This window comes from Pongo pygmaeus, chromosome X (genome assembly GCF_028885625.2).
Source record: "Pongo pygmaeus isolate AG05252 chromosome X, NHGRI_mPonPyg2-v2.0_pri, whole genome shotgun sequence".
NCBI lineage: Eukaryota > Metazoa > Chordata > Mammalia > Primates > Hominidae > Pongo > Pongo pygmaeus.
In genome coordinates this window covers 32,390,793-32,416,759 of record NC_072396.2, presented here as the reverse complement: position 1 = coordinate 32,416,759, position 25,967 = coordinate 32,390,793, and the positions used below count along the sequence as shown (strand labels likewise).

Genomic DNA, 25,967 nt, shown 5'->3' with positions numbered 1-25,967 from the left:
AATATCATTTTTGAAAATAGATGCATGAAAGGATCCGAACTTGTTATGGTTTTATCTGTTCAAGTCACCTAATTTTGGTAGCCACAGGCCCCCATTGTCAATAGGGGAAGATTATCCATTTCAGCAATACAGTCTCTGATAACTTCAGCCCATATGCCCTTCAATTCCACTTTTACGTCAGATTGAATGGGAACATGAGGCCCCCAGTAGTAAACTAACATACTTTCTCTTTGGAAATTGGCCTTTCTTACCTAGCTCTTTGCCTCTGTTCACGTTCTTGTATTCCACAGAAAATATATACGTTAGGTGTTAAAATCACAAGGATTAACAATTTTTAAGTAGACATAGTTATTAAGTATAGCATAATCATGCCTTTGAATTAGTACAAAAGTAGGAAACAGAGCTTTAGTGACTTTTTTTTTCATTCTTTCCACCATATTACAGGGCAAAAATGAAGAATTTTACCAATTCAAAACTATGCACATACATAGTTTCCACCAGTATTCAGTAGTTATGTTTCTCAAGATGTATAATTCCTTTCCTTTCTGTTTTCTGTAGTTTGATAAACCCTAGATAGGAGTTAATGTTGTTTCAGTTAGGTTTATTATTTCTTTTATGTGGTTTAATTTCATGCAATAAGCTAGAGATTTTGTAACATATAACTTGATAAAAAATTTTTCCCTTCATATCTTTTTGTTTTAAAGTAATGGATTAATATAGATTGTAATTTTACAGTAGAGGAAATACATTTTACTTTTAGTTCTTATCTAGATATCTAAGGAAAAAGGAAACATCATTTTTAAGGATTATTATTTTTCTACTAATGAAAAAAATAGCATGATTTTCCATTCTGGACTTTGTAATTAACTTTACCTTGGAATAATTAAATCTTAAATATAACTTCATTGAAAATTTTATTTTCAAGTAATATTTTAAAATGCAAAATTTGTGTGATCTCTACTAAAAAGAACTCTCACATTCCAATGTGCTTATAGCTACAATAATTGGTTAAAAGAGACAAATTATAAAGAAGATATAGGTTGCGACATTGAAATTACAAAATGTGGATTAGGGAAGTAAGCGTGTAGAGTTTTGTATGCAATCGAAGTTAAATTATTACCAGTTTAAAAAACCCTTATGTAAGATGTAAAGAAAAGCAAAAACCTATAGTAGCAAAAGCAAAGCAAAAACCTATAGTAGATATACAAAAGGTAAAAAGCAAGGAATCAAAGTATACTACTGAGCAAAACCGTCAAACCATAAAAGAAGACAACAAAAAAAGGCATAATAGAACAAAGGATCTACAAAACAATTAGAAAACAACTTTTTAAATGGCAGTAGTAAATTCCTACCTATCAATATTTACTTTGAATGTAAACGGATTAAATTCACCAATCTAAAGATAGAGTGGCCAAATGGATTAAAACAACAAGACTCAACTACATGCTGCCCATAAGAGACTCACCTCATGTTTCAGGACACATGTTGACTGAAATAGAAGAGATAGAAAAAGATATTTTGGTTTCCATGCAAATGGAAACCAAAAGAGAATGGGGATAGCCATACTTCTATTAGACAAAATAGGCTTTAAAATCAAAAACTAAAAAGACACAAAGAAGGTCATTAAATAATGATAAAAGGATCAATTCATCAAGAAGGTATAACAATTGTAAATATATATGCACCCAACATTGGAGTACCTAAATATATAAAGCAAATATAAAGTGATAAAAAGAAAGAGACAAACTACAGTACAATAATAGTAGGGGACTTCTACCCCAAATTCAACAATAGACAGAAAATCCACATTCAAAAATCAATAAGAATGCATTGGACTTTATGCTTTAGATCAAATAGACCTAACAGACATATACAGTACATCTCATCTAACAGCAGGAGAATATACATTCTTATCAAGTGCGCAAGAAACAATTCTTCAGGGTAGATCATGTTAGGCCACAAAATGAGTCCTAACAAATTTCACAAGATTGAAAGCATGTATTTTATGTAAAACAACGCCATCATGGAAAAAGTACTAGTGTAAACAAGGTTTAACTATGATTTACTGATTGTTTAAAAAGGAATTATCTTAGCCCTGATCTGATGGGATTTCCCCTTTGTAAGCAGCAAAAATAAGTTCAGAATGAAGCAACTCTAACAATACAGCTTCATAGATCTTTTTGAATAAACAAAGTTGGATATGTTTCTACTTCAGAAACCATTTACTGTGGGCCCACAGCTTTTCCATATGCTCTTTACACTCTTAATTTTAAACCCATTCATCAAAAGGATTAAGACAATGAGATTCAAGTCCAAGACAATAGGAAGTATGTGCATCAAAACTGTCGTGCTAATGCTCTGAGGAACATTGTTATTTCAATAGCATAATTTAAAACCACTGAAACCATGTTTTATTTATGATTACCTTTCATACTTTCAAAAAGAATTTGAGATGGTTTGGCAGGGATGTCTTAAAGAAACAAACACCAAATTTTTATTTGTTGTGCTTCTAACAAGCAATTTTTCCTACATAAGTGTTACCTGTTTTCTCCCCTTGATTTTGGTTTCTTTTGTATGGTTGGCAGTTATTGTACTTCTGGGCATAGTGTGCTTTTCTACAAGTTAAATAAAAGCACAAATTGATTTTGATGTAGCTAGTTTCACTATTTCAGTTAGTGTGTTTTCCATACCTGCAATTCATAACATGTTTACTGACCCAGAACTTTGAAACCCAAGTTTAGCTCAACACAGTCACTTCAAACCAACTTAAGATAGCAGTTACATTTCCGAGGCCATTATGAAGACAGAGTTCAAGACTTCAGCATTTGAATTTGTCAAGCTCATTGGTCTTTTAGTTACAGGAAGTGTTCATATTTCACATAAGAAACAGCAACTCTGATGATAAATTGAAACTCAAATATACCCAAGGAGTATAAAACTACTTTATAAGCCCTTAAACAATAAATATGCCAACAATCCTCTGCATACTTTTTGTCATTTTTTAGAGCATTCAATTGAATTATATAACATGTGATACCAATAAATAATTAACTTTTTATTTATTTATTTAGAGACTGATTCTTGCTTTGTCTCCCAGGCTGGAGTGCAATGGCATGATCTCGGCTCACTGCAACCTCCAACTCCTAGTTTCAAGCAATTCTCCTGCCTCAGCCTCCCAAGTAGCTGGGATTACAGGCATGCGCCACCACGCCTGGCTAATTTTGTACTTTTAGTAGAGACAGGGTTTCACCATAATGATCAGGCTGGCCTTGAACTCCGGACTTCAGGTGTTCTACCACCTCAGCCTCCCAAAGTGCTGGGATTACAGGCATGAGCCACAGCGCCTGGCCTATAATTAACTTTAAAAAATATTCTACTATCGAATGCCTGAAAAAATCATATTACTTCTATGTATTAAAAACAAACTATTATGTAAATAGACCAGAGATATGGTGTCAGTGATGAGATTCCCTGGAAACAGTCTCTGAGACAAAAAGTTGCACACAGAAAGTTTATTGAGAAGTATTGTTGCTATTTATAAGGAAGTGAAGGAGGCAGTATTGGGCAGAGAGAAAAGCTCATCCACACTGCAGTTGCTACTGAGGCTTCAGCCCATGTGACAGGGACACTGGAGCTGGGGTGGTCTTTCAGAGTTCCCCCAAATTGAGGCAAATGGGCGAGACTTTTGTATCTTTGCACTAGCCAAGAGCAGGCACCAGGGAGAAATGCAGCTGTGATCCTTTTGCAGATATTATTATTCTGGAGTCGATGCACCCACACCACACATACTAGAAATAATATTTGTGGTGTGGGTGCATCGACTCCAGAAGAGGATCTTGATGAAGCATTACAGTATCCACTACAGAGAGGCACTGGCATATTCTGCTTACCCCACAAAGATTGCAATGAGAATGCAAGTAGGAGTAGTGAGGACATAAAATAAATCAATTATTTTCCACTGGGCCTTAATATATCAGAACCGTTGGAATTTACAGGATGATATTTATTATAGTACTCAAAAAAAATCTCTTTTGAATCTCCTTAGCTCAGAAGGGGATTTTAAAAAGTCCACAATTCGCCTGGTCTGTGAATTCCCTTTTAAAAAAAAAATGTGGTTTAATCAAATTTACAAGAAAAAAACAACCCCATCAAAAAGTGGGGGAAGGATATAAACAGACACTTCTCAAAAGAAGACATTTATGTGGCCAACAAACATATGAAAAAAAGCTCATCATCACTGGTCGTTAGAGAAATGCAAATCAAAACCGCAGTGAGATACCATCTCACATCAGTTAGAAAGGCGATTATTAAAAAGTCAGGAAACAACAGATGCTGGAGAGGATGTGGAGAAATAGGAACGCTTTTACACTGTTGGTGGGAGTTTAAATTACTTCAACCATTGTGGAAGACAGTGTGGCGATTCCTCAAGGATGTAGAACCAGAAATACCATTTGACTCAGCAATCCCATTACTGGGTATATACCCAAAGGATTATAAATCATTTTACTGTAAAGACACATGCACACGTACGTTTATTGTGGCACTGTTTACAATAGCAAAGACTTGGAACCAACCCAAATGTCCATCAATGATAGACTGGATACAGAAAATGTGGCACATATACACCATAGAATACCATGCAGCCATAAAAAAGGATGAGTTCGTGTCCTTTGTAGGGACATGGATGAAGCTGGAAACCATTATTCTCAGCAAACTAACACAGGAACAGAAAACCAATCACCGCATGTTCTCACTCATAAGTGGGAGTTGAACGATGAGAACACATGGAGATGGGGAGGGGAACATCACACACCAGAGCCTGTTGGGGGATTGGGGGGCAGAGGGGGGGATTGGGGGTTAGAGGGAGGGATAACATTAGGAGAAATACCTAATGTAGTTGAAGGGTCGGTGGGTACAGCAAACCACCATGGCACGTGTATACCTATGTAACAAACCTGCACATTCTGCACATGTATCCCAGAACTTAAAGTATAATTTAAAAAACGTGGTTTAAAAACAAAAACCACATAATACAAACTTTGCCAGCTTAACTGTTTTATGTGTACAAACCAGTAGTGTTAACCATACGTACATTGTTATTCAACAGATCTCTAGAATGTTTTCATCTCTCAAATCCGAAACTCCAAACCCACTGAAGAGCTCCCATTGCTCCCTGTACCCCAGCACTGGCAATATGACCATTCTACTTTCTGTTTCTAGAGTTTAACTACTTTAGATACATCATATAAAAGGAAGCATGCAGTATTTGTCATTTTATGACTGGCTTATTTCACTTAGCATAATGTCTTCAAGGTACACCCACGTTGTAGCAGAGGAAAGGATTTCCTTCTTTTTTGTGGCTGGGTAATATTCCATTGTGTCCTATACCACATTTTTTAATCCGTTTATCAATCAATGGACATTTTAGTTACTTCAATTTTTGGCTATTGTGAATTATGCCACAGTTAATATGAGTGTGCAAATATCTCTTTAAGATACTGTTTTTAATTCTTTTGGATATACAGATGCTCATTGATTTACACTGGGATTACATCCCAATCAGCCCATCATGAGTTGAAAATATCGTGTCAAAAATTAATTTAATATACCTAACCTACCAAACGTCATTGCTTAGCCTAGCATACTTTAAATATGATCAGAACATGTAGATTAGACTACATCTGGGCAAAATCATCTTGCAACACAGTACATAGTAGAGTATCAATTATTTATCCTCATGATAAATATCATGCTGCAACCCAGTATCTCAGAAGAGAGTATCATACTGCACATTCCTAGCCCCAGAAAATATCAAAATTCAAAATTTGCAGTATGGTTTCTTAATGAATGCATATCGCTTTCACACCATCGTAAAGTCCAAAAATTACAAGTTAGACCTTAGTAAGTTGGGGACTATCTGTACACCCAGAAATGGGATTGCTGGATTATGATAATTCTATTTTTATTTTTTGAGGAACTTCCATACTGTTTTCCATAGTGGCTACACCTTTTCACATTCCCACCAACAATGCAGAAGTGTTTCAGTTTCTCCACATCCTTGCCAGCACATGTTATTTTCTGTTTATGATCATGGTCATCCTCATGGTTGTGAGGTAATATCTCATTGTGGTTTTTGTTCTTCATTTGCATTTCCCCGGTGATTGATGATGTTGAGTATCTTTTCAGATGCTTGTTGGCTGTGTATATATTTTCTTTGGAGAAATGTCTATTTAAATCCTTGCCCATTTTAAAATCAGGTTAATTGTTTTTGATGAATTCCTTATTAATTACTCACCTCAGAGCCTTTCTTCTTAAAATACAGATTGCTCAGAACCTTTCATCTAATTTACTAAATGTTTATCTTGAAGAAGTATTTTAATTTATCTGAATTTAGTTGCCTGTTCTATAAATCGATAGTAATCATGTTTTCCCTATCCACACCAGAGTGGTATGATGAGGGACCAACGGAGAAAATGACTAAAAAGGCATTTTTATGCTGTCCAAATTTTGTGCAAATATATTATAATTGATTTGAACCAAAAGAATCTACATTTTAAGACTATTTAATATTGTCCCATTTACATTGCACTAATGGTTCCTCTTTTTTCTCACTGATGAAGTTCTAGATTGAAACTCTGAGGAAACTGTAAATCAGAGTTACATAACTCTGTCGTATTAATTTATATAACTTCTCTGTCTCTCTCTAAATATATATATTTAGACTATATATACATATGCATATATATATTTAGAGAGAGAACGAGATTACACTTAAGGACTCTGCTTAGTACATTGCAACTTGCACCTCATTCTAATTGTGAAAACAACAACAAATGTTGATTGAGACCCTGTTATTTTTCAGACCTTTGGTCTTATGAGGAAGGAAAAGATGATTCTGATACTTATCTCAAATAGCTTATCATCTCCTCTGGTGGATGAGGCTTGTGAGGGCCTGACACATGGTAGAGGATCTTATTCATTATATAACAACCTTCAAAACACATTGCTAATTATTTTGCTACTTAAGGTGAAAACGTAGCTCTCCCAAACAAATAAGAGATTTAGACGGAATTCTGTAGAAAACACTGCTTACCTCATTTTGCTTAGTTTTCACTGCAGAGTCTTGTCTCTAACATTCAGGTAGGAGGAACTCTATTTTAAAAAATTGAATAAACAAACCCAAATCAGAATAAATTATTTAATTCAGGAGTTTTTTAAGGTGCTCAGAATTTTGGTAGAATAGCAGTGTATTTTCTGTAATAAGAACTACACAGTGTTCTCTAGCTGGTTATACTCAAATGGTTATATAGATTTTATTCTGATATCAGTTTTGCAGTTGATGACCACCCTTCATCAATAGCATGGTCTTTATTATGGTTTCGTCTGGCTTTTTCTTCCCTTGTCTTCTGCACTGGGCTGCCTACTTCTTGGCTCTTATTATTACATACTCTACTTTTTTCATATACAAAGCTCTTAGTGCACTAATAGTGAATTTCTGCTAAAAGTGTTACTTTCTTCAAATATCCTGTCAAATGCTGGCTGCCTGATTTATTGACCTCATAGAGTGACTATGTGAATCTTCCATTCTCTATGGAATTCCATTCCACATTTTAATTTAAAGACTCTCTCTTTTCCAGCTGTGTTCTCTCTGCTGGATAAGCATTTTTCTTTTAATTTCTGTGGTAATGGGAAGGGAATTTTAAATCCTGTTTTGCGTACAAGTGTTTAACAGGTAAAAAGGGATGCTGTATCAGCTATCTATTGCTGTGTAACAAGCTACCCAAATGTAGAGACTTAAAATAAGAATCATTTTTTTTTTAGCTCATGATTCTTGATTCTGCTTGGGGCTTGGTTCATCAAGGTGATTCTTTTGCTAGACTCAGCTGTGCTGATTCATGCACTCATGGTCAGCTGGTAGTTGATGACCACATGTGGCATCCATATGTCTGGTATAACTTTTTGGTTATAAGTTGAGACGGTGTGGGTGACAGGATCGCTTGCCTGTAATTATTCATCAGGCTAGCATAGTTCCATAGTGGTGGAAGAGTTCCAAGCATAGCCCAACACCCAAGCATTGTTAAGCCTCTGCTTATGTCATGTTTGCTGACACCTCATTAGCCGAAACAAGTGACTTGACCAATCCATATTCAAGGAGTGGAGAAACAGACTACGGCTCTTAATGGGAGAATCTGGAATACCTCTTGACAAAAGTGTAGATGCAAGAAGAGAATCTGTGGACATTTACCCTCCAGCAGAGATGTTGTCATTTTTGTCACTAAGACACTTCCTGTGTAATATTATTTATTATTCCTTGGCAGCCATAAGTTTGTGGTTTACTTATGGATACTTCAGTGCCTGCCCAATATCATGTTGGAAAGAGAAGCCCTTAACAATTTCTCTTAATTTCACTTCTGAGGAATGAGAAAAAACAAACTTGGATAGGCATAAATGATGTCCAGCACAAATTCTAAGCAGCTGTTTGAGAGGTGGGTAGATAGGGAGAGATGGAAAATCCTTTTAATTGAGACATTCTCAACCATAAGCAATTTTTCTTTCCTCAGGAGACATTTGGTAATGTCAGGAGACATTTTTGGTTGTACATCTAGGAGTGAACTCTGGCCAGGGATACTAACAAGCAATTCTGATCCTACAATGCACAGGACAGCCACTCACGGCAAAAAATTATCTGGGACAAAAATGTCAATAGTGCTGAGATTGAGAAACCTTGCTTTTCACTGAGTGCATGTAGATGAATTCATATAATGTTAGTTATAGAAGGGCACTTAGATGATGCAAACTAAAACAGGAAAAGGCAATGATTATTTCTCTATTCAAATTAGTGAAGGAAGGATATGTTTAAAGTCAGGTTGGAGATATTTCTCAAGGGTAATATTTAAGTTGTGAGTGGATGCTAGATGCGCTTGATTATTACAATCCATATTTTTATAGCTATATCAAATGATCTTCTCTCCCAAATTAAAATGGATATTAGATATATTTCATGGATACCATATATTATAAGCTATAGCTCTTAGACTCAGAAGTATTTGAGTGATTAATAATTCTTGCATATTGAATGAGACATGTAAGAAAGATACCTGATGTCCTGTGATTCTTAGAAATATGTGCAGTGGTTAAGCACATTGTCTTGGACACATCACTTGTTAATGTGAGATCCTGAACAAGTTTCGTTACCTTGGTAAAAGGGGGATGATAACATCTACCCTGAAGATGGTTTGGTAAAGGTGAAGTAAAAGAGGGTTTATGAAGAACCTTGCCTAGCACATAAGAATCACTGAGTAAATGATGGGGGTGATGGCAGTGTTGGTGGCAATTATCTTACTTGTAAGTAGTAGCAAATATTTATTTGGATTATATTTTTAATAGCAAGAAAGAATCTATTAAAATGTAAGCAAATAGCACCATTAAGCTTTAAAAATCCATAGCTCCCAAACTTAACATTTTTTTTTCTTAAATCCAGAAATACAAATGGTTATCATGAATCCTTGAGTTCCAGTACTCTGGCCTTGCCTATGTAGAGTACAAGCATTTATTTTTCTAAAATGAGAATTATTGATGATAGATGTGTCATATATTTTATTTACTCTTTAGAGTGACAGAAAAGAAAGCAGACAAAAATAAGTGTTTATGTGTTCATAGTGTTTGTTTCTAATTTTCCAACTTGTATGTGCAGACTGTAAATATTTAGAGGGAAGACATGAAATTCTTCCTTACCTACACAATGGACTGTCTTTCTTAGAATCTAGACATGATTTCAAATTTTCTTAAGAAGTTCTCTTGAACTCTTACGGAATTCATTAATCCAAATGCCATCCTTTCAAATATTCAAAAAGAAAATATTCTCCAATGTTGCTTACATGGAGGAGAGTTATTTTATCTACTAGTGAGATGGAAGTCGCTAACAATCTTTCCTATACCTCATAGTATTATATAGTAATGGAATTTGACCACATATAACATTGCTGTCCTGTTGACACGGAATGATAAGGAGGAAGGGAATATCTAACAGCACTTTTTAGATATTCTCTCATAGAATTGTTAATGTGAGCCCAATAACTTATTTTGTAAGTTGAGTGATTTTTCAAATATAAAAGTAAAGCAAACAAAAAAAGTTACCCACATTCATTCAACAAAGCTGGAAATAGAGTATGTGCTTCTTGCTTTCTTATCAACCAAAGGAGACCTGTGAATTACAGGAAAACCATGTGTGAATACTTCAAAGGAAATATGCCAAACACATTGTGTGTGTGTTTTAAAAGATTTAGTAGCTCCTTTAAAGCTCTAAGTAAAGCTGTTAGTCTGACTAATCATGTACCCCTGAAACCAATTAAATTTTCAGACTAGAGAAATGTTCTTCAAACACTTGAAAAAAATAAGAGTTCCTTCCTAAAGCCAACACCTTTTAATTAACAAAATACTCAGAGCAAAGCTGTGGTTTGCAATAGTATATTACACCTACTGTTATTCATGGTACCATTCTGGTGTGCCAAACTCAATTCATTTCAGCTATTTTGAGTTTGATTTTCTGTCTGCTTAACTGTGGAGGGAAAACCACAATTTTAGTAGAGTCATTTTAATTTTCTAATGAATGCATGAGAAAGGTATTATGCTACATAGTATGTCCTCAGACTATTCAGATGCCCTCTCTCTCTCTTGCCCTCTCTGTCTCTGTCTGTCTCTCTTTACACACACACACACACACACACACACACACACACACACAATGTGTGTATCTATCTGTCTACCTAGATATACAGTTTAATTTTGTACATTGTAATACATCTGGTTCTGGCATAAGGTGATTGAGCAAAAAACAAACAAACGAAACCCACCCAAATCTGTTACTGGAGGAACCTTTAATAGCGTAACGTCAGAAAGGCTATTTCCAGTAAGGACCCTAGGCAGGAAAAGACAATTCCTCCAATGGCCTTGAGAAGAATACCCTTAGTCTCTGAGGTGGTTAGAGAGGCTGAGATCTGAACCAGCTAATACCAGAGCCAGCTTCTTGTAACCCAAGATAGGGGCATAAGACAAGGGGTGAATGCCCAGGCATGAACAGACTTGGGGTTAAAATTAAATAGGGTACACAGGAAAGGATTTCCGCCAGCTGGAGGGGAAGCCATTTCCCATGCTCCTTAGGGATGACGACTGGAGACCCAGCCCAGAACATCATTGAAAATTCTATGTAATAGTTTATATATCCTAACTCTTTACCCATTCTAGATTATGGATTCAGGCACTCTTAGCGAAACAAATCTTCTTTCAGTCTTTTAAAATATCGACTTAACAGGAAATATCCTTGGAACAACAATATGACTCTGCCTGACCCTTAGAACTGTGAACAGGTTGCTCAGACTGTGCAAAACCACTAACAAATCTGACCAGCCTACACTTCACTGAAAAAGGTGATTTGCGTATATTTCTAGCACCATGACATGATGGGAAAGAAAGAACCTCATATGTGTTAGATAAAGGTAAAGGCATCTGAAAGTGCAGTAAGAATCAGTGTGATATATACAATAAAATAAGATAAATAGGCCGGGCATGGTAGCTCATGCCTGTAATCCCAGCACTTTGGGAGACCGAGGCGGGCAGACCACGAGGTCAGGAGATCGAGATCATCCTGGCCAACATGGTGAAACCCCGTCTCTACTAAAATACAAAAAATTAGTTGGGCATGGTGGCAAATGTCTGTAGTCCCAGATACTCAGGAGGCTGAGGCAGGGGAATTGCTTGAACCCGCGAGGCAGAGGTTGCAGTGAGCTGAGATCATGCCACTGCACTCCAGCCTGGCAACAGAGCAACACTCTGTCTCAAAAAAAAAAAAAAAAAATTTCAGGACCTCAAAACATCTCTCCTTTGAAACACTGATTAAAAAATGAAAAAATATATATATACGTGCATGAATCTAGAGGCAAGTCTTTTTAGAAAACATAAAATATTTTAAGTAATGTTTTTCTGAACAGAAATGGCTCTAATGTGTGAGAGGTCGATGAAGATTAGCCTCTTGCTTCTTTATGTTTTAAAGTATATTCCTTGAGACCCAAAGTTTCTGACTTTAGAATCCAACTCTCAACTACTATCAGCTATCCTCTAGACACTCTCAAAATCCTCCAAAACCTAATAGTGGTGCAAGATTTTGTCCTTCCTAGTGATGACTAGATTTAAGTAAGAAAATGTTAAAGACTAAAAAGTGTTTAGGACCCACAAGAAAGGTGTAATTCTGTTCCTCATAGAGATGTTTTAGTTACACACTTCTTATTCTGGTCCTCCCCAAAACACAGAAATCTAGAGTTGACATTTAAAGAGAAAATGAGATTTTTGTCTGGAAACAGGAGAGAAAAAGTTTTCAAGAAGTATAGAAAGCGTATGAAAGGACACAAGGTTTGAAATGGCCTGTGCTCATGAGAGAATGCAGAATAGACATGGGTGTGGAGGAGCCTGGAAAGAATGGAGAGAGGTAAGGCTGGAGGGTCAAATCTGGTTCAGAGTACAGAGCATAAAATCCCATACGAATGTAGAACATGAGGAGCCAATAACCATTGTGTGAGAAATGCAGGAAAAAGAGGAAGAAAAAAATCCACATAGTGTACTTACAGTCAGAACAATCCTGGGAGGTGACTTACATGTATCATGTCATAAGATCCGTAACACAATTCCATTAGATTGGTACTGTTTTCATAGTTACACAGGTGAAAACTCTTGAGGGGCAAGATGTTCAGTGTAGCAGGCATAGTATAATTCCTTACCTCAAGATGCCTCCAGTGTCAGTGAACATTACTTTTCCAAGATTGTCTATTTAGGAAATAGTAAGGCCAATTGTCTATGAAGGAAGTACTATTATAATCGCCACTTTACAGAGGAGTAAATGGAGATTCAGAGAGGTTAAGTCATCTGACTATAGTTACACAGCTAAAAAAAAAAAAAATTATAGAGCAAGGATTCAAATACAACAATCTGGTCCTAGAAAGCCTAAATATTCTACAACCTGCTTTCTGATTCAGAGCTATTTCCTGCTTTTCTCCCTTTGATAGGAAAAAAAAAAAAAACGTATATGTGTGGGGTTGGAGGCAAATAAATTGACTGGCTGTATTTTCTGTCTTTAATATTTGATCTTTCATTGTCTGCCCCAAGCAGTGGGTCTTCCTCCATTATCTTCTTGTGAAAATAGCTAAAATCACCTAACTAGTAAAAACCTAGGCATGTTTTGTGTTCTAGCCTCCATTCTTCCATTCTAATGGGTGGTTGTTAAATTTTAGTACTCATTGTATGTAGAAGACCTCTAAGTTCACTAAAGAGCTTACTGCACATAGACTTTTCTTTAGATTCAAAGGGAATCAATTGAGCACCTCCTATACTCCAGGACATGTGCAAGATGCAAGAGATAGAGCAGTGAGAAAGTCTGATAAGGTTTCCCCTCCCTTTCCCAGCAGTGTACAGATAGATGTTCTTCAGTTGGTGCATGCTGGAGAAGAGAAGACCAGAAATACTGGCCTGACGGGTCTATAGATGAGATTATCTGCCCATGCCTGGCGCAGAGATGGCTGCATTGCTAGACCTCTCCATCATCCTCTGAATATGCTTCAGCTAATTTATCATCTCAATGGCATATTTAGTCATCATGAACCATTCTCTCTTTTTGAGTCTCAGGCCCTGGCCTTGCTTTTCAATAGATTTTCAATAGATTCCTTCCTCCTTCTCTCCCTTACTGCCTGGCTTCCTGACTTCCTGCCTTCCTGCCTTCCTGCCTTGTCTTGCCTTGCTTTTCAATAGATTCCCTACCTCCCTCCCTCCCTCCCTCCCTGACTTCCTTCTTTCCTTCTTCCTTTCTGTATTTTTCCAAACGTGCTTTTCAGGAAACAGTGGTCTGCTTGTTGAAGTCTGATAATTCTCTACTTCCTCATCCTTCACTCTATTGAAATTTAGTGTGACATAATCATTTCCACCTCATTAGGTACTTCTTTCATGGTCAGAAGTAAGTCTGGAGAAAAAAGAAATCTCTTGTCTCTGCTCTTATTTGAGGGTCAAATTTTCAATAAGTCACTTTTTAAAAAAGCATTTTCTGACACTTCCCGTAAGCTTGAGATCCTCCTAAATTGCTGTATATTGCCTCGGTATACATTGTGTATCTATTTTAGGAACACTCCATCCACATTTGCCAGTCAGCCTGGTGTTCTGCAGTTAGTTCCTACAGTGATATTTTAATTTAGCTCTCTTTTCATCCTCACACATGCATCCTCTCTGGATATTTAGCTCCTTTCCTGGAATCCCTTTTAAGATTTCTAGATCTTTTTGCTTCCATGATTTCTTCTCCTGGACTGTGACACAAAACACTATTCCTTCTTTACATTACATTTAATTCTTTCTAGAAAGAGCCTCAGAGTAGTCAGATAGCTTTGAGAAACAAAACTTTTTCTTTATCGCCTCAGTGTTACTGCCTTTCAATCATTATTTCATGACACCAATTTTTTTATTCTCTCTGACAATTAAAACACTTTTTTTTTCTGTCTGCATTGATCAAAATTAGTTCCCTCATTCATAGAAAACTCTTGGTGTCCCTGAGAAGCTTGAGAGACAAGAAACATTCTTCCATTCTACTCATCTTCTTCTCTAATGAGGAGACAACGTTAAAAACACAGTTACATAGCCATAAAAATTAATGATTAGCTACCTCAGAATGAAAATTCAATGTCTCATTTTTTTTTAATGTTCTTAGAATAGTTCACTGGTTGTCCATGCCTCTGAGTCTCCTGTTGAGATGTCTTTTGCAGCTTTCCTTGAAACCTTTTATTCCAAACTACATAGTCCAATAATTTTGCCACCAATCTTCTGGTTATATTATGCTCCTGAGTCTATTGTCTATAAACTCGATTAGGCATTCCTTCCCCTCACCACTCACCTCTGATAACCCAGCTGTGTGTTGGTATTTAGTATCAATTCACACCAGCAAGTTCAGCCCTCTTCAATCAACATAGGGCCACACACGGACCTTTGACTGACTACTCCCCAAGTATTTCACATTTTGGGGCCTTATCTCCAGTTTCTCACCACAGTTGTTCATCACTGTGTTTCTTACTAGCCAGGCGTTTATAAAAACAGTAATACCTAACACCATTGATCACCTACTATAGTGTCAGGCGCTGTAATAATATTATTGTGATGATGATGATTATGCTGCTGTTTCTGGCATTGTCATACATGTATTGCTTGTACTACTCATTGAATCTACACAACTGCCCTTATGACATTTACCCTATTATTATTCCTCTTTTAAGGTAAATACATGAAAAATGCTTCCCACTTTGCCTTGCTTACTGCTTATTGCTAGTATTGAACAAATGTTAGAACTGAAACTTAGAGAGGTTATGTGGCTTAACCAAGGTCCCAGAGTTCCTAAGGCAGACAGCAGGATTGTCTACCAGGCGTTTTAATTGTAGTACTATGCATCTTAACCATTACCATAGGCTGACTTACTCTACAGTGTCCAACACTATTCATATTAAGATTTATTTAATGACTTTGAAACAGTATTTCATGTCTAAATAGAAAAACTACTAACTCGCATTTTTAAGAAAATATTGTATCTTGGTTTTTCTTCACTGCTGGCCAGTTTACTAACAATCTGAAATAAAAAGAAAAAAATATGATAAACTGCTCCCAGTATAAAATACAGAGCTAAGACAAGAACGTTTCATTGGCTTCGATTTCCCTAGGGTCCAGCTCCAAATTAATTTACTTCCTATTCAGGGGAATTTTAAATCAGAAAGAAGATCTTATCCCATCTTGTTTTGCCTTTTTTTTTCCTTGAATAAAAAAAAATAAGTAAAATTTATTTCCCTGGCAAGATCTGAAAACTTTTGTTTTCTTTACCACTTCCACAATGTATATGATCGTTACTGAGAAGGCTTATTTAACTTAAATTACTTGTCCGGGCATGAGAATGAGCAAAATCATTTTTTTAAAAATTGTTAAATGTATATTAATGAAAAGGTTGAATCTTTTCATTTTCTACCCTGTATTGCTAAACAAAGTATCCACATTGTTAGAAAAATATATATAATGTCATGAATACGAGTTTGGCTCAAATTGTTACTCTTCAATTAAATTTGACTTATTGTTATTGAAATTGGCTCTTTAGCTTGCATTTCTAATTTTTCTTTTTCTTCTTTTTTCCTTTTTGCAAAAACCCAAAATATTTTAGCTCCTACTCAGACTGTTACACTGGTGACACAGCCTGTGGTTACTAAGGAAACTGCCATCTCCAAACTAGAAATGCCATCTTCCTTGATGTTGGAGGTACCTGCTCTGGCAGATTTCAACCGGGCTTGGACAGAACTTACCGACTGGCTTTCTCTGCTTGATCGAGTTATAAAATCACAGAGGGTGATGGTGGGTGACCTTGAGGATATCAACGAGATGATCATCAAGCAGAAGGTATGAGAAAAAGTGATAAAAGTTGGCAGAAGTTTTTCTTTAAAATGAAGATTTTCCACCAACCACTTTACTTTCCTAGACCATTTCCCACCAGTTCTTAGGCAACTCTTTCTCTCTCAGCAAGCACATTACTCTCACTATTCAGCCTGAGTATAATCAAGGATATAAATTAATGCAATTAACAAAAGTAGCCATACATTAAAAAGGAAATATACAAAAAAGGCAGAAACCTTACAAGAATAGTTGGCTCAGTTAAATTTACTAAACAACCTGGTATTTTAAAAATCTATTTTATACCAAATAAGTCACTCAACTGAGCTATTTACATTTAAACTGTTTGTTTTGGCACTACGCAGCCCAACATATTGCAGAATCAAATATAATAGTCTGGGAATTGATTATTATCCACTCTTCTAAGTTGTCTGTGCCAATTTGCCTCCTCCAATGATAAGGATAATTGAAAGAGAGCTATAAAGTAATAAAACATAAGATATTTAAAATTACCCTAGATCTTAAAGTTGGCATTCATGCAATGCCATGTTCAAATGAACATGTTTTTAATACAAATAGTGCATTTTTCAGCCTCAGTGTAATCCATTTGGTAAAATTATGACATCAACTAGAAACATTAGAATACATTGATGTAAATATGGTTTACCTAGCTAGATCAAATATACTATATATCTTTTATATTTGTGAATGGTTAAGAAAAATAATGTTGGAATTGTTATACACGAAAGTTTTTTCACTTGTAACAGCTTTCAAGCCTTTCTAAAGAAATACAAAGTTGTGCTGAAGGTATTTAGGTATTAAAGTACTAGCTTTTGAAAAAACAAGAAGTGAGGTAGACAGAGTAAGGGGAATTTCTTTGTAAAATAAACTTCACCAATTCTGTAGGAATAAAAGTAATTTGATAGTAAACAACCTGCATTTAAAGGCCTTGAGCTTGAATACAGAAGACCTGAATTCAGTGTCATTTGCAAATGATGATTGTGGTCAAGCCATCTCTGGATCTTCGTTTCCTATTGTGAGTACAGAGCATACAGAGTACACATTCACATTCACAATATAGTTATGGATATGGGTGTATATAAATATATGTAAATACTACATATATGTACATGAAAATTTGTTTTACTTGTGCTTTATAAAAAGTAATTATAGCCACATTTTTCAGAAAAAAGTAACTGAGGCTCATAGATGTCAAATTCCCAGTAAGTAGCAGAACAAGGATTCAAATCCAAGTCCATTTGATTCCTAAGCTTGTGTTATTACTTGCTTAATACTTACTTAATTACTTGTGTTATTACTTACTTAATTACTGCAGGCAGTATATGTAGCAAGCAATTTATATACTGCAAGTAATACATACTATTGCTGCGGTAATAACTGTAACTGCAGTTACTATTTAGTGATTTGTATGTGGATGTGGATGTAGTCTATGTCAGACACTACGCTGAGCATTTTATAGTTGCTATGTACTGATGCATACAGAAACAAGAGGTATGTTCTTTCACAATACCATATTGAGTTATATAATACTCCCAGGACTTTTATTTACCAAAGGAAACAATATTTTATAATGTTTAAAGCCCAGGTTTTGAAGTTACATTGTCTGGGTTCAAAGCTTGGCTCCCAAGCTGTGTGACCTTGAGTAAGTTATTCTGCCTACCTGAGCCCAAGTTTATCTAGCTATAAAATGTGGATAGTTGCACTATCTGCCTTGCAGTTTTGTCATCAGGATTAAGTTGGTTGGTACATGAAAAATGCTTCCCACTTTGCCTTGCTTACTGCTTACTGCTAGTATTGAACAAATGTTAGTAATTGTATTTGGTACCACCACGAACTCGAGAAATCTAACCAATGATGGCATTTGTATTATGCAAACTGTATATCACATCATAATATTATATGGAAATGGGAGCTTGTTTCTACTTCTGTAGCCTATTCTACCATTGACATAGCTTCCTGCAGAAGTTACCAGATAATAGATTGGGAGAGAAAGTCCACACTTCCTTGTGACAGGTTTGTGAGTCCAGCATTTAGGGAAGCCATTGATGTGCTCAGTAGTCTCCAGAGTTCTCTAAATAAATTTGTCCTTTTCAGAAAGGACTACTAATTTGATGCCCCCTCACAGAGATCATCTTTAAATATAGGTCAAAAACTAACGTAGAGGGCCAGGTGCAATTTTTCACACCTGCACTCCCAGCGCTTTGGGAGGCTGAGGCAGGTGGATCACTTGAGGTCAGGAGTTTGAGACCAGCCTGGTCAACATGGCAAAACCCCATCTCTACTGAAAATAAAAAAATTAACTGGTGTGGTGGCACATGCCTATAATCCCAGCTACTAGGGAGGCAGAGGCAGGAGAATCACTTGAATCCTGGACCAGAGGTTCCATTGAGCTGAGATCACGCCATTGCACTCCAGCCTGAGCGACAGAGTGAGACTCCATCTCAGAAAAAAAAAATATAGGGGGAAAAATCAAAAGCCATTTCTGAGACACAAAAATACAGGATTTATAAATTATATATAGTATATATAAAAATATTTTTAAAATATTATATATAGCATATTATATATAATGATATGTAATGTACATATATTATATATTTATTAAAAAATCTAATCTTCCTTCTCTTGCTTGCTGAATAGGGGGATGCTTTGCCTGCCTCTTCCTCTTATATTAAAAAATAATTCTTAAAGACATTGTCAGTTCCTGGCTTTTATAGCCTCAATCACCAAATTGTCAGTAAAATGGCCCTAAATAATCATTAAACAAATGTGTGCAAGAGGGGAAATAAGAAGGAGAAGTAAGTGTGGGGAGGATTTTATTATAATTTCAGGAAATCAATATCAATTTTATGTAAAGTTTTAAATAGAGCAATCCCAACTTTAATGTTTGATGTGTGAAAAATTAGGCAAAATTCCAAAAGGGCTTTATAAACTGAAAAAAACTTTACTAACACCTATCCATTTTTATTATTTTAACCAACTTCTATTGAGCTGCCACTAAGTACCTGGGAAATATAAAGTTGTGCAACATAGAATGTGCAGGTAAAAGAGGTTGAAGGAAGAAAATAATAACACTATGATAGGGATAAATTTTAGGATAATAGCTAACACGTACTTAAGCACTAATGATATGCCAGTCATTGATCTAAGTACTTCATGTGAATTCTTTAATGCTTACAACATCACTGTGAGGTAGATACAGAGGCACAGTAAGGATAATAACCTGCCTGAGATCGAGGAAGGAAGAGACAATGATGAGATGTGAACTCAAGCAGTTTGGTTCCAGAGTCCTCTCCCTTAAACCTCATAGTTTTCAACTTCTCTGATATACTGTGTGAGTGATGCTGTTGGGGCTTTCTTCAGGGAAAACTAAGCCAGGAGAGAGAACGGATGCTAGTGAGATATTCCTGAAGAAGATAAAACTTAAGCCAAGCATTAAAGAATGAGTTGGAATTACCTAGCTAGATAAAACGAGAAGGGCAATCCAGGCAGAGGGAACAGACTGTGCTTTTCACTGAGGTGGAAAAAAACAGAGTATGTCATAGGAATTGTGATTCCATATGGCTGAAGTTAAAGGTATATGATGAGGAAGAAATTGATGAGGTTGAATAGAGAGGACTGGGGCTAAATAATGGGAATCCTTTGTTGCCAGACTGAGGAATTTGGATGATGGCCTACAGGCGGTGGCAACCCTGAAAGGATTGTAAACAGGAAAATAAAATCATCAAATATAGTTTAGTTGCCTATCAATTAGAGCTCTCTGGGTGCAAGCAACAGAAATCATTCTCTGATTAAATCAGGCAGAAAGTAAATGTGCTGTAATTAGCACAAAGGCAATGGAACAAAACTTACAAAAGGAAAAAGAATCTGAGCATGCCTTTCTGGGCATGTGGCTAGCAAGAAGTATTCCAGTCTGTTTGTGATACTCTCTTTTCTCCATCCTGTGTGTAACTCTGTTCAAATTTTAAAGTCTTAAAAGAGAGTCCAGTTCACCTTGCTTGGGTCACATGTTAATACGTGAGCTAGAAGGGAGCAGAAAACTTTGATTTAAATCCCTCTCCTCCCAAAGTCTCAAAATTAGGGAAAGGCAATTCTCCTGAATAGAAACTGGGGTCTATTGACAATAGAAGAAGGAAATGATTCTGACCAACCACTAAACAATAATTGTCCACTGAACTCGGTCGAGAACATGTAGAATAAGTTGGAGGATAGAGCAAATAAAGGAGATTTGTAGGAGGTAATTATTATGATCTAAAGCAAGCTTGTTCAACTCATGGCCTGTGAGCCACATGCGGCCCGGGATGGCTTTGAATGTGGCCCAACACAAATTTGTAAACTTTCTTAAAACATGAGATACTTTTTGTGACTTTTTTTCGCTCATCAGCTATCATTAGCGTTAGTGTGTTTTATGTGTGGCCCAGGACAATTCTTCTTCCAATGTGGTCCAGGGAAGCCAAAAGATTGGATACAGCTGATCTAAAGCAACAGGTTCATCTACTCAACTTCGCAACGTGTAGACCTGAAATAAAGACCATTCATATACCAATACCTGAAATATAAATTTGTTTGACCATGACACGTACAGTAATTGGTTCTCAGTAAATGTGGATAGCTTGATGGATAATGTGAACGCAATGTGATAAGGAAACTTCATATTCAACAAAGATTGGAATGTGAGGATTATAATTATAATTCCAAAGCATCAGAAGTTAGATAAGATAATGCAATAAGACATTTTCTGACTCAAGGAAAAGTTGGTTATGAGATTCAGACCAAACCTTAGACACACAGTAATTGAAATATTTGCCACAGAAAGGGTATAAGGACATGACATTCAAGTAAGCTAGCTTTTTACTGGCTTTAGACTTTGAACTCAGAAAACATAGATTTGGTGAAAAGCTTATGGTCTCCTTTAGTATGTATTGCTTGATTAAAGTATTATTTTAGAAAATGGTGAGCTGCTCCCATTTTGAAATAAAAATATTTTTTACTAAGTGAATTATATTCAGTGAAAAAAATGGAAGCTACAATTACAACTTCAATTTTTTTAAGTTTTAAGAATACAGCCGTTTAAAAACTTAAGCAAATCTGCTTCATTTTAGACAGTAGAAAATATACCATTATCTTTTAGAAGAATAGAGATGTGAAATATGCAAATTAAGCCTTTAGAAGTAAAACACACATGAAGTTCAAAGTTTAATTTCTAGAATTGTGAATCAATAGCAGTGGATGATTTGTACTTTATAGCTTAGTGTCAGAGAAATCTGATTAAAAAATGCTTTTTCTGTTTCATCACATAAACGTAAGTAAAATTGCTCTGAAACAACAATATTTGACAAGAATTAGCAGTTTTCTTTTTTGACATAATCTATCAAATGAAGGGAAAAATATGTCCTGGGTTTTGCTCTGAGAGTGATTATTAAATCTGACCCTTAAGGAAAGGAAGGAGAGAACAAAGAAGGGAGGAAAGAAAGGGAATGAAGGAGGAGGAAAGGGAAAAAAAGGAAGGAAGAGAAGAAGGAAAGCAGGAAAAAGGGGAAGGAGGGAGAAAAGACAAAAGAAAGGTAGCAAGGAAAGAAAAAAAGACAAGAAAGGAATATTAAAGAGGACAAAAGAGGAGTGAGGAAAGGAGGAAATGGAAGAGGGATGGTGGGAGACAGGAGGGAGAGAGGTGGAGGGGGAAATATGAAGAGAGGTTCGCGGCAGTGGAGACTAGTGTTGCTATCAACAAATAGAATTTAGATGGCCATATGATATTATTTTTCATAATACTGGTGTCTGATTGCCTGTGCTGAGTTAATTGTAGTCTTTTTTTCAATTCCGTTTGGCCAGGTGTTCAGGATAATTCACCACAAAATCTCAACCCCTGCACTTGTATTGAATAAAGAATTGAATTGGCAAAGGCATTTTATCCTCCAATAAGACCTTTCCAGATTGGGGTTGAGATAAATTGGCCAATCTGGACAAGATGATAATAGCATTGTTCAAGATTCATTTTTAACCACACATTGCACTGTTACCTGGGAGATTTCATTATCCAAAGATTGAATGAGCAGTTTTAGTGGGTATAGTGTATATTTAAATGGGACATAATTACTTGAATGAGTTTAATTTTTGTTGTTGTTGTTTTTAAGGTCAAAGTACTTAAAAATTATGATTTTTAAAAACTCTGTCTGTACACAAAAAGCATTTGAATTAGCTACAGAATAATTCTGATTATAACTTTTGTTGAATAGATTCAGTCAAAATCTTATTACTAAACAACTTGTGTAGTATAGCCCTGGAAGAATTGATGGGACAATGTGTGGGTAAAGTGGCATTGGCTATTTAAACTAAAAGCAATACAAAACAGAATGTTTCTTGGTTTTATTCTATTGTCACAAACCCAGAAGAAAGTGGGTATTACAAATAGTTTCCCTTATTCAACAAATGAGAGAAGTTATAGACAATTTAGTTAATTGATCTAAACTCACTTAGTAAATGTAATTGTCCTCACATAAACCCAGACCCCCAGACCTCTTGGGAATAGATAATGTTTCTTACTTCTTTTCTATTTCCTCAGCCACCCCCCTCAACTTCTTACACATCTCATTTCTCCATCCAAATTATAACAAAACAAAGTAAACATGGTTTATTTCCATGGGCATCAAATGGATTTCACGAGGTTGGGTGACAGTCATCGTAGGGTGAGGAGATTGATTATTCTGTTTTTCTCTTTCATCGAACAACAGTCCAGCCCTTCTCATCTCATCGTTTCATTTCTGCACAAACTCGTTAAGAAATACCAATTAAGAAATTAATTAAGAAATTAATGTTGTAATCTGTTTGGCTGAAGACATTTACAAATTTTGTGCTTTAATTATCTTCCAACAAATGTACATGTCTCTGGTAGACAGCTTGTGACCATCTGGATGACTGATCCATATTTATATAATTTTCTTTCTTTACCTAATGAGATCAAATCCACTATTATCTTCACCGAAGGATGTAAAGATATGTCAGTGTCAGTAAAGTGACTTATTTTATATTCTCTGGTCATAACAAAAATAAACCGCCCCTTAAATAAAAAGGTCATAGAGTTGCAAACACACACACACACACACACACACACACACACACACACACATACAAAATCATATTTTCTAAATCTCCTAGTTACCTTTTTATGGAAAATGATACCATATGCTTTTTTCTTAAAGAAACTATACAAACTTATAAACTATACTAAACTACACATTTCAAAGTCTATGAATGGAAATGTATATCTTATTATATTTTAATTCAATTCACTGTGAACTTTTCTGTCAAAATCTTATCAAGCAAAACTGATCCAGGATATTTACATGAATTCTGATGAAAGTCACTGTACTGTGTTTTCCATAAAATACCAGTGGGATTCTGATAAGGAAGTTTATGTTTGTCATTGTGTTTAAATAGAGAATTCTGGGCCGGGCATGGTAGCTCATGCCTATAATCCCAGCACTTTGGGAGGCCGAGGCGGGTGGATCACCTGAGGTCGGGAGTTTGAGAGCAGCCTGACCAACATGGAGAAACCCCGTCTCTACTAAAAACACAAAATTAGCCGGGCATGGTGGCGCATGCCTGTAACCCCAGCTACTCCTGAGGCTGAGGCAGGAGAATTGCTTGAACCCGGGAGGCAGATGTTGCAGTGAGCCGAGATCGCACCATTGCACTCCAGCCTGGGCAACAAGAGCGAAACTCCGTCTCAAATAAATAAATAATTAGAGAATTCTATTTACAAATTTTGTTTCTTGGATCTAGTTAGGGTTCCTTTATATGGAGTGATTTTTATTGTTTTCATAGAAATACGTAGAATCTGGGTCTTCTCTAACTTTCTTACAGGAAAGCACTGTAATAAGGTTGTTTTTTTAATTTTCTGAAAGTTATATAATGTTATTGTTCCCTAAAGTTTAGTACCTGCCTTTTAGGCTTTCCATTTCACCATAACTTTTGGTCCTTAAAGTCTGTAATTGAAGTTACAGTGTGTTATGATGTAAATTTTTCTTATCATTACCTTTAATGTTAGGGTAATGTTAACTAATGTTAATGTTAGGTATATGGTTGTTTTTTTCATTCCTTCATTCAACAAATTGTCTTTGAAACCCATGTTACAAAGCACTCTAGAGTCAGGTTGAACACTGTTAAGAAAGGAGAATGGAAAGAGACACTAGAGTAATAATTTGGATTTAAATTTGACTTCCTTGTGTATGATAGTGAATAAGTGTGAATAAGATGAGGCAATGATCACACATCACTATTAGTAAAAGTGTTTTTGTACATGTATCCACACTTTTATGTATATGATTACTTATGTTAGTGATACATATTATATAAAATTAACGTATACATTAAGTAGATATTTTAATAGTCTGTAATTAAATACTACTAGTATTTTCTTTCCTCCTTCAAATGCCTACTTTTGATACCTCAAGTTACAGTGTCATAAAGATTCTTTAGAAATATATTGACTGTCTTTTAAGAGCTTTTGATATAAGACTGAGTTTTCATTCATCTGTTATTTATTGAACATTTGCTGGTGAAAGGCATCAGTGTTATCTGCTCTTAGGGAACAAAAATAAAACAGGGATGGGCCCTAATTTTAGAGTGTATTCTCTATAAGGAAAACATAAAAGGGCAGTCATTGCCACAAAAGAAAAAAGTGTTATGGTGGTTACAATCATATATGTATTAGAATGAATAAATCAACTGATCAATTGTGATTGCTTACTCTAAATATATGCCTGCCTTTTTCATATAGATGAAAATTAAGCTATATTTATCTTTCCAGGGATTTTGTTGATTTTTATTCAATAACTTGGGAGTGAAAATTGATTTTTGCATATGTTTTAATGTTTTTAAATTTCATAAATGAATTGATAGGTAATTTCCAAGGTAGTAATGGCTGCATGGTTTTTGAAAAAAAAAAAAAAGCAACAGGATTTGATTGCGCTTTTATGATTTTTAAAGAATTCATTAAAAATAATGCCACAGTTTCTAAAATGATTTGAGTCAATTTCTTATTCGATTTATAAAAATAACTTTGAACACAATTTTAGTAATTCACAAATGCTTTCAGTTCCCTTACCTTTATATTTTATATTCTGTGTAAACAAGTGACATAATATTTAAGAATTATATATCTCCTGTGATTTATTCAAGAAAAGAATATATACTGTATTATTTATTTCAAGAACAGAAATGCTTGGATTTAACTGTCATATTCTCTCTTCAATTATGGAAGCAAAATAAACTGTAATGACCAATGTAACCCCTCCCCCATATCAAGTTAATCTATGTTCAACTCCAGGATTATTTTTAAACCCTCAAACTAGGAATTAAAAAAAATTAAATTCATGAAGAAGATTTTTGCCAAAAGCATATAGATAAATTGAGTTGATTCTATACTTAAGAAAGTGGAGAGGAGAGAGTAATTTACTCTTAATCCCATATTTTTTCCCTAAATGTGAAAGAAGTAGATT

General features: G+C 35.5%; 1 protein-coding gene across 4 annotated transcripts in view; it reads left to right on the top strand.

Annotated features, from left to right (window-relative positions):
• DMD (dystrophin) overlaps positions 1–25,967 on the top strand; it is a 2,105,574-nt gene that overhangs the window by 1,436,210 nt on the left and 643,397 nt on the right. For all 4 annotated transcript variants that reach the window (XM_054470954.2, XM_063660502.1, XM_054470953.2 and 1 more), the window contains exon 51: positions 16,223–16,455. In XM_054470954.2, the coding sequence (XP_054326929.1) occupies positions 16,223–16,455 (233 nt within the window). The remainder of the gene's footprint in view (positions 1–16,222; positions 16,456–25,967) is intronic.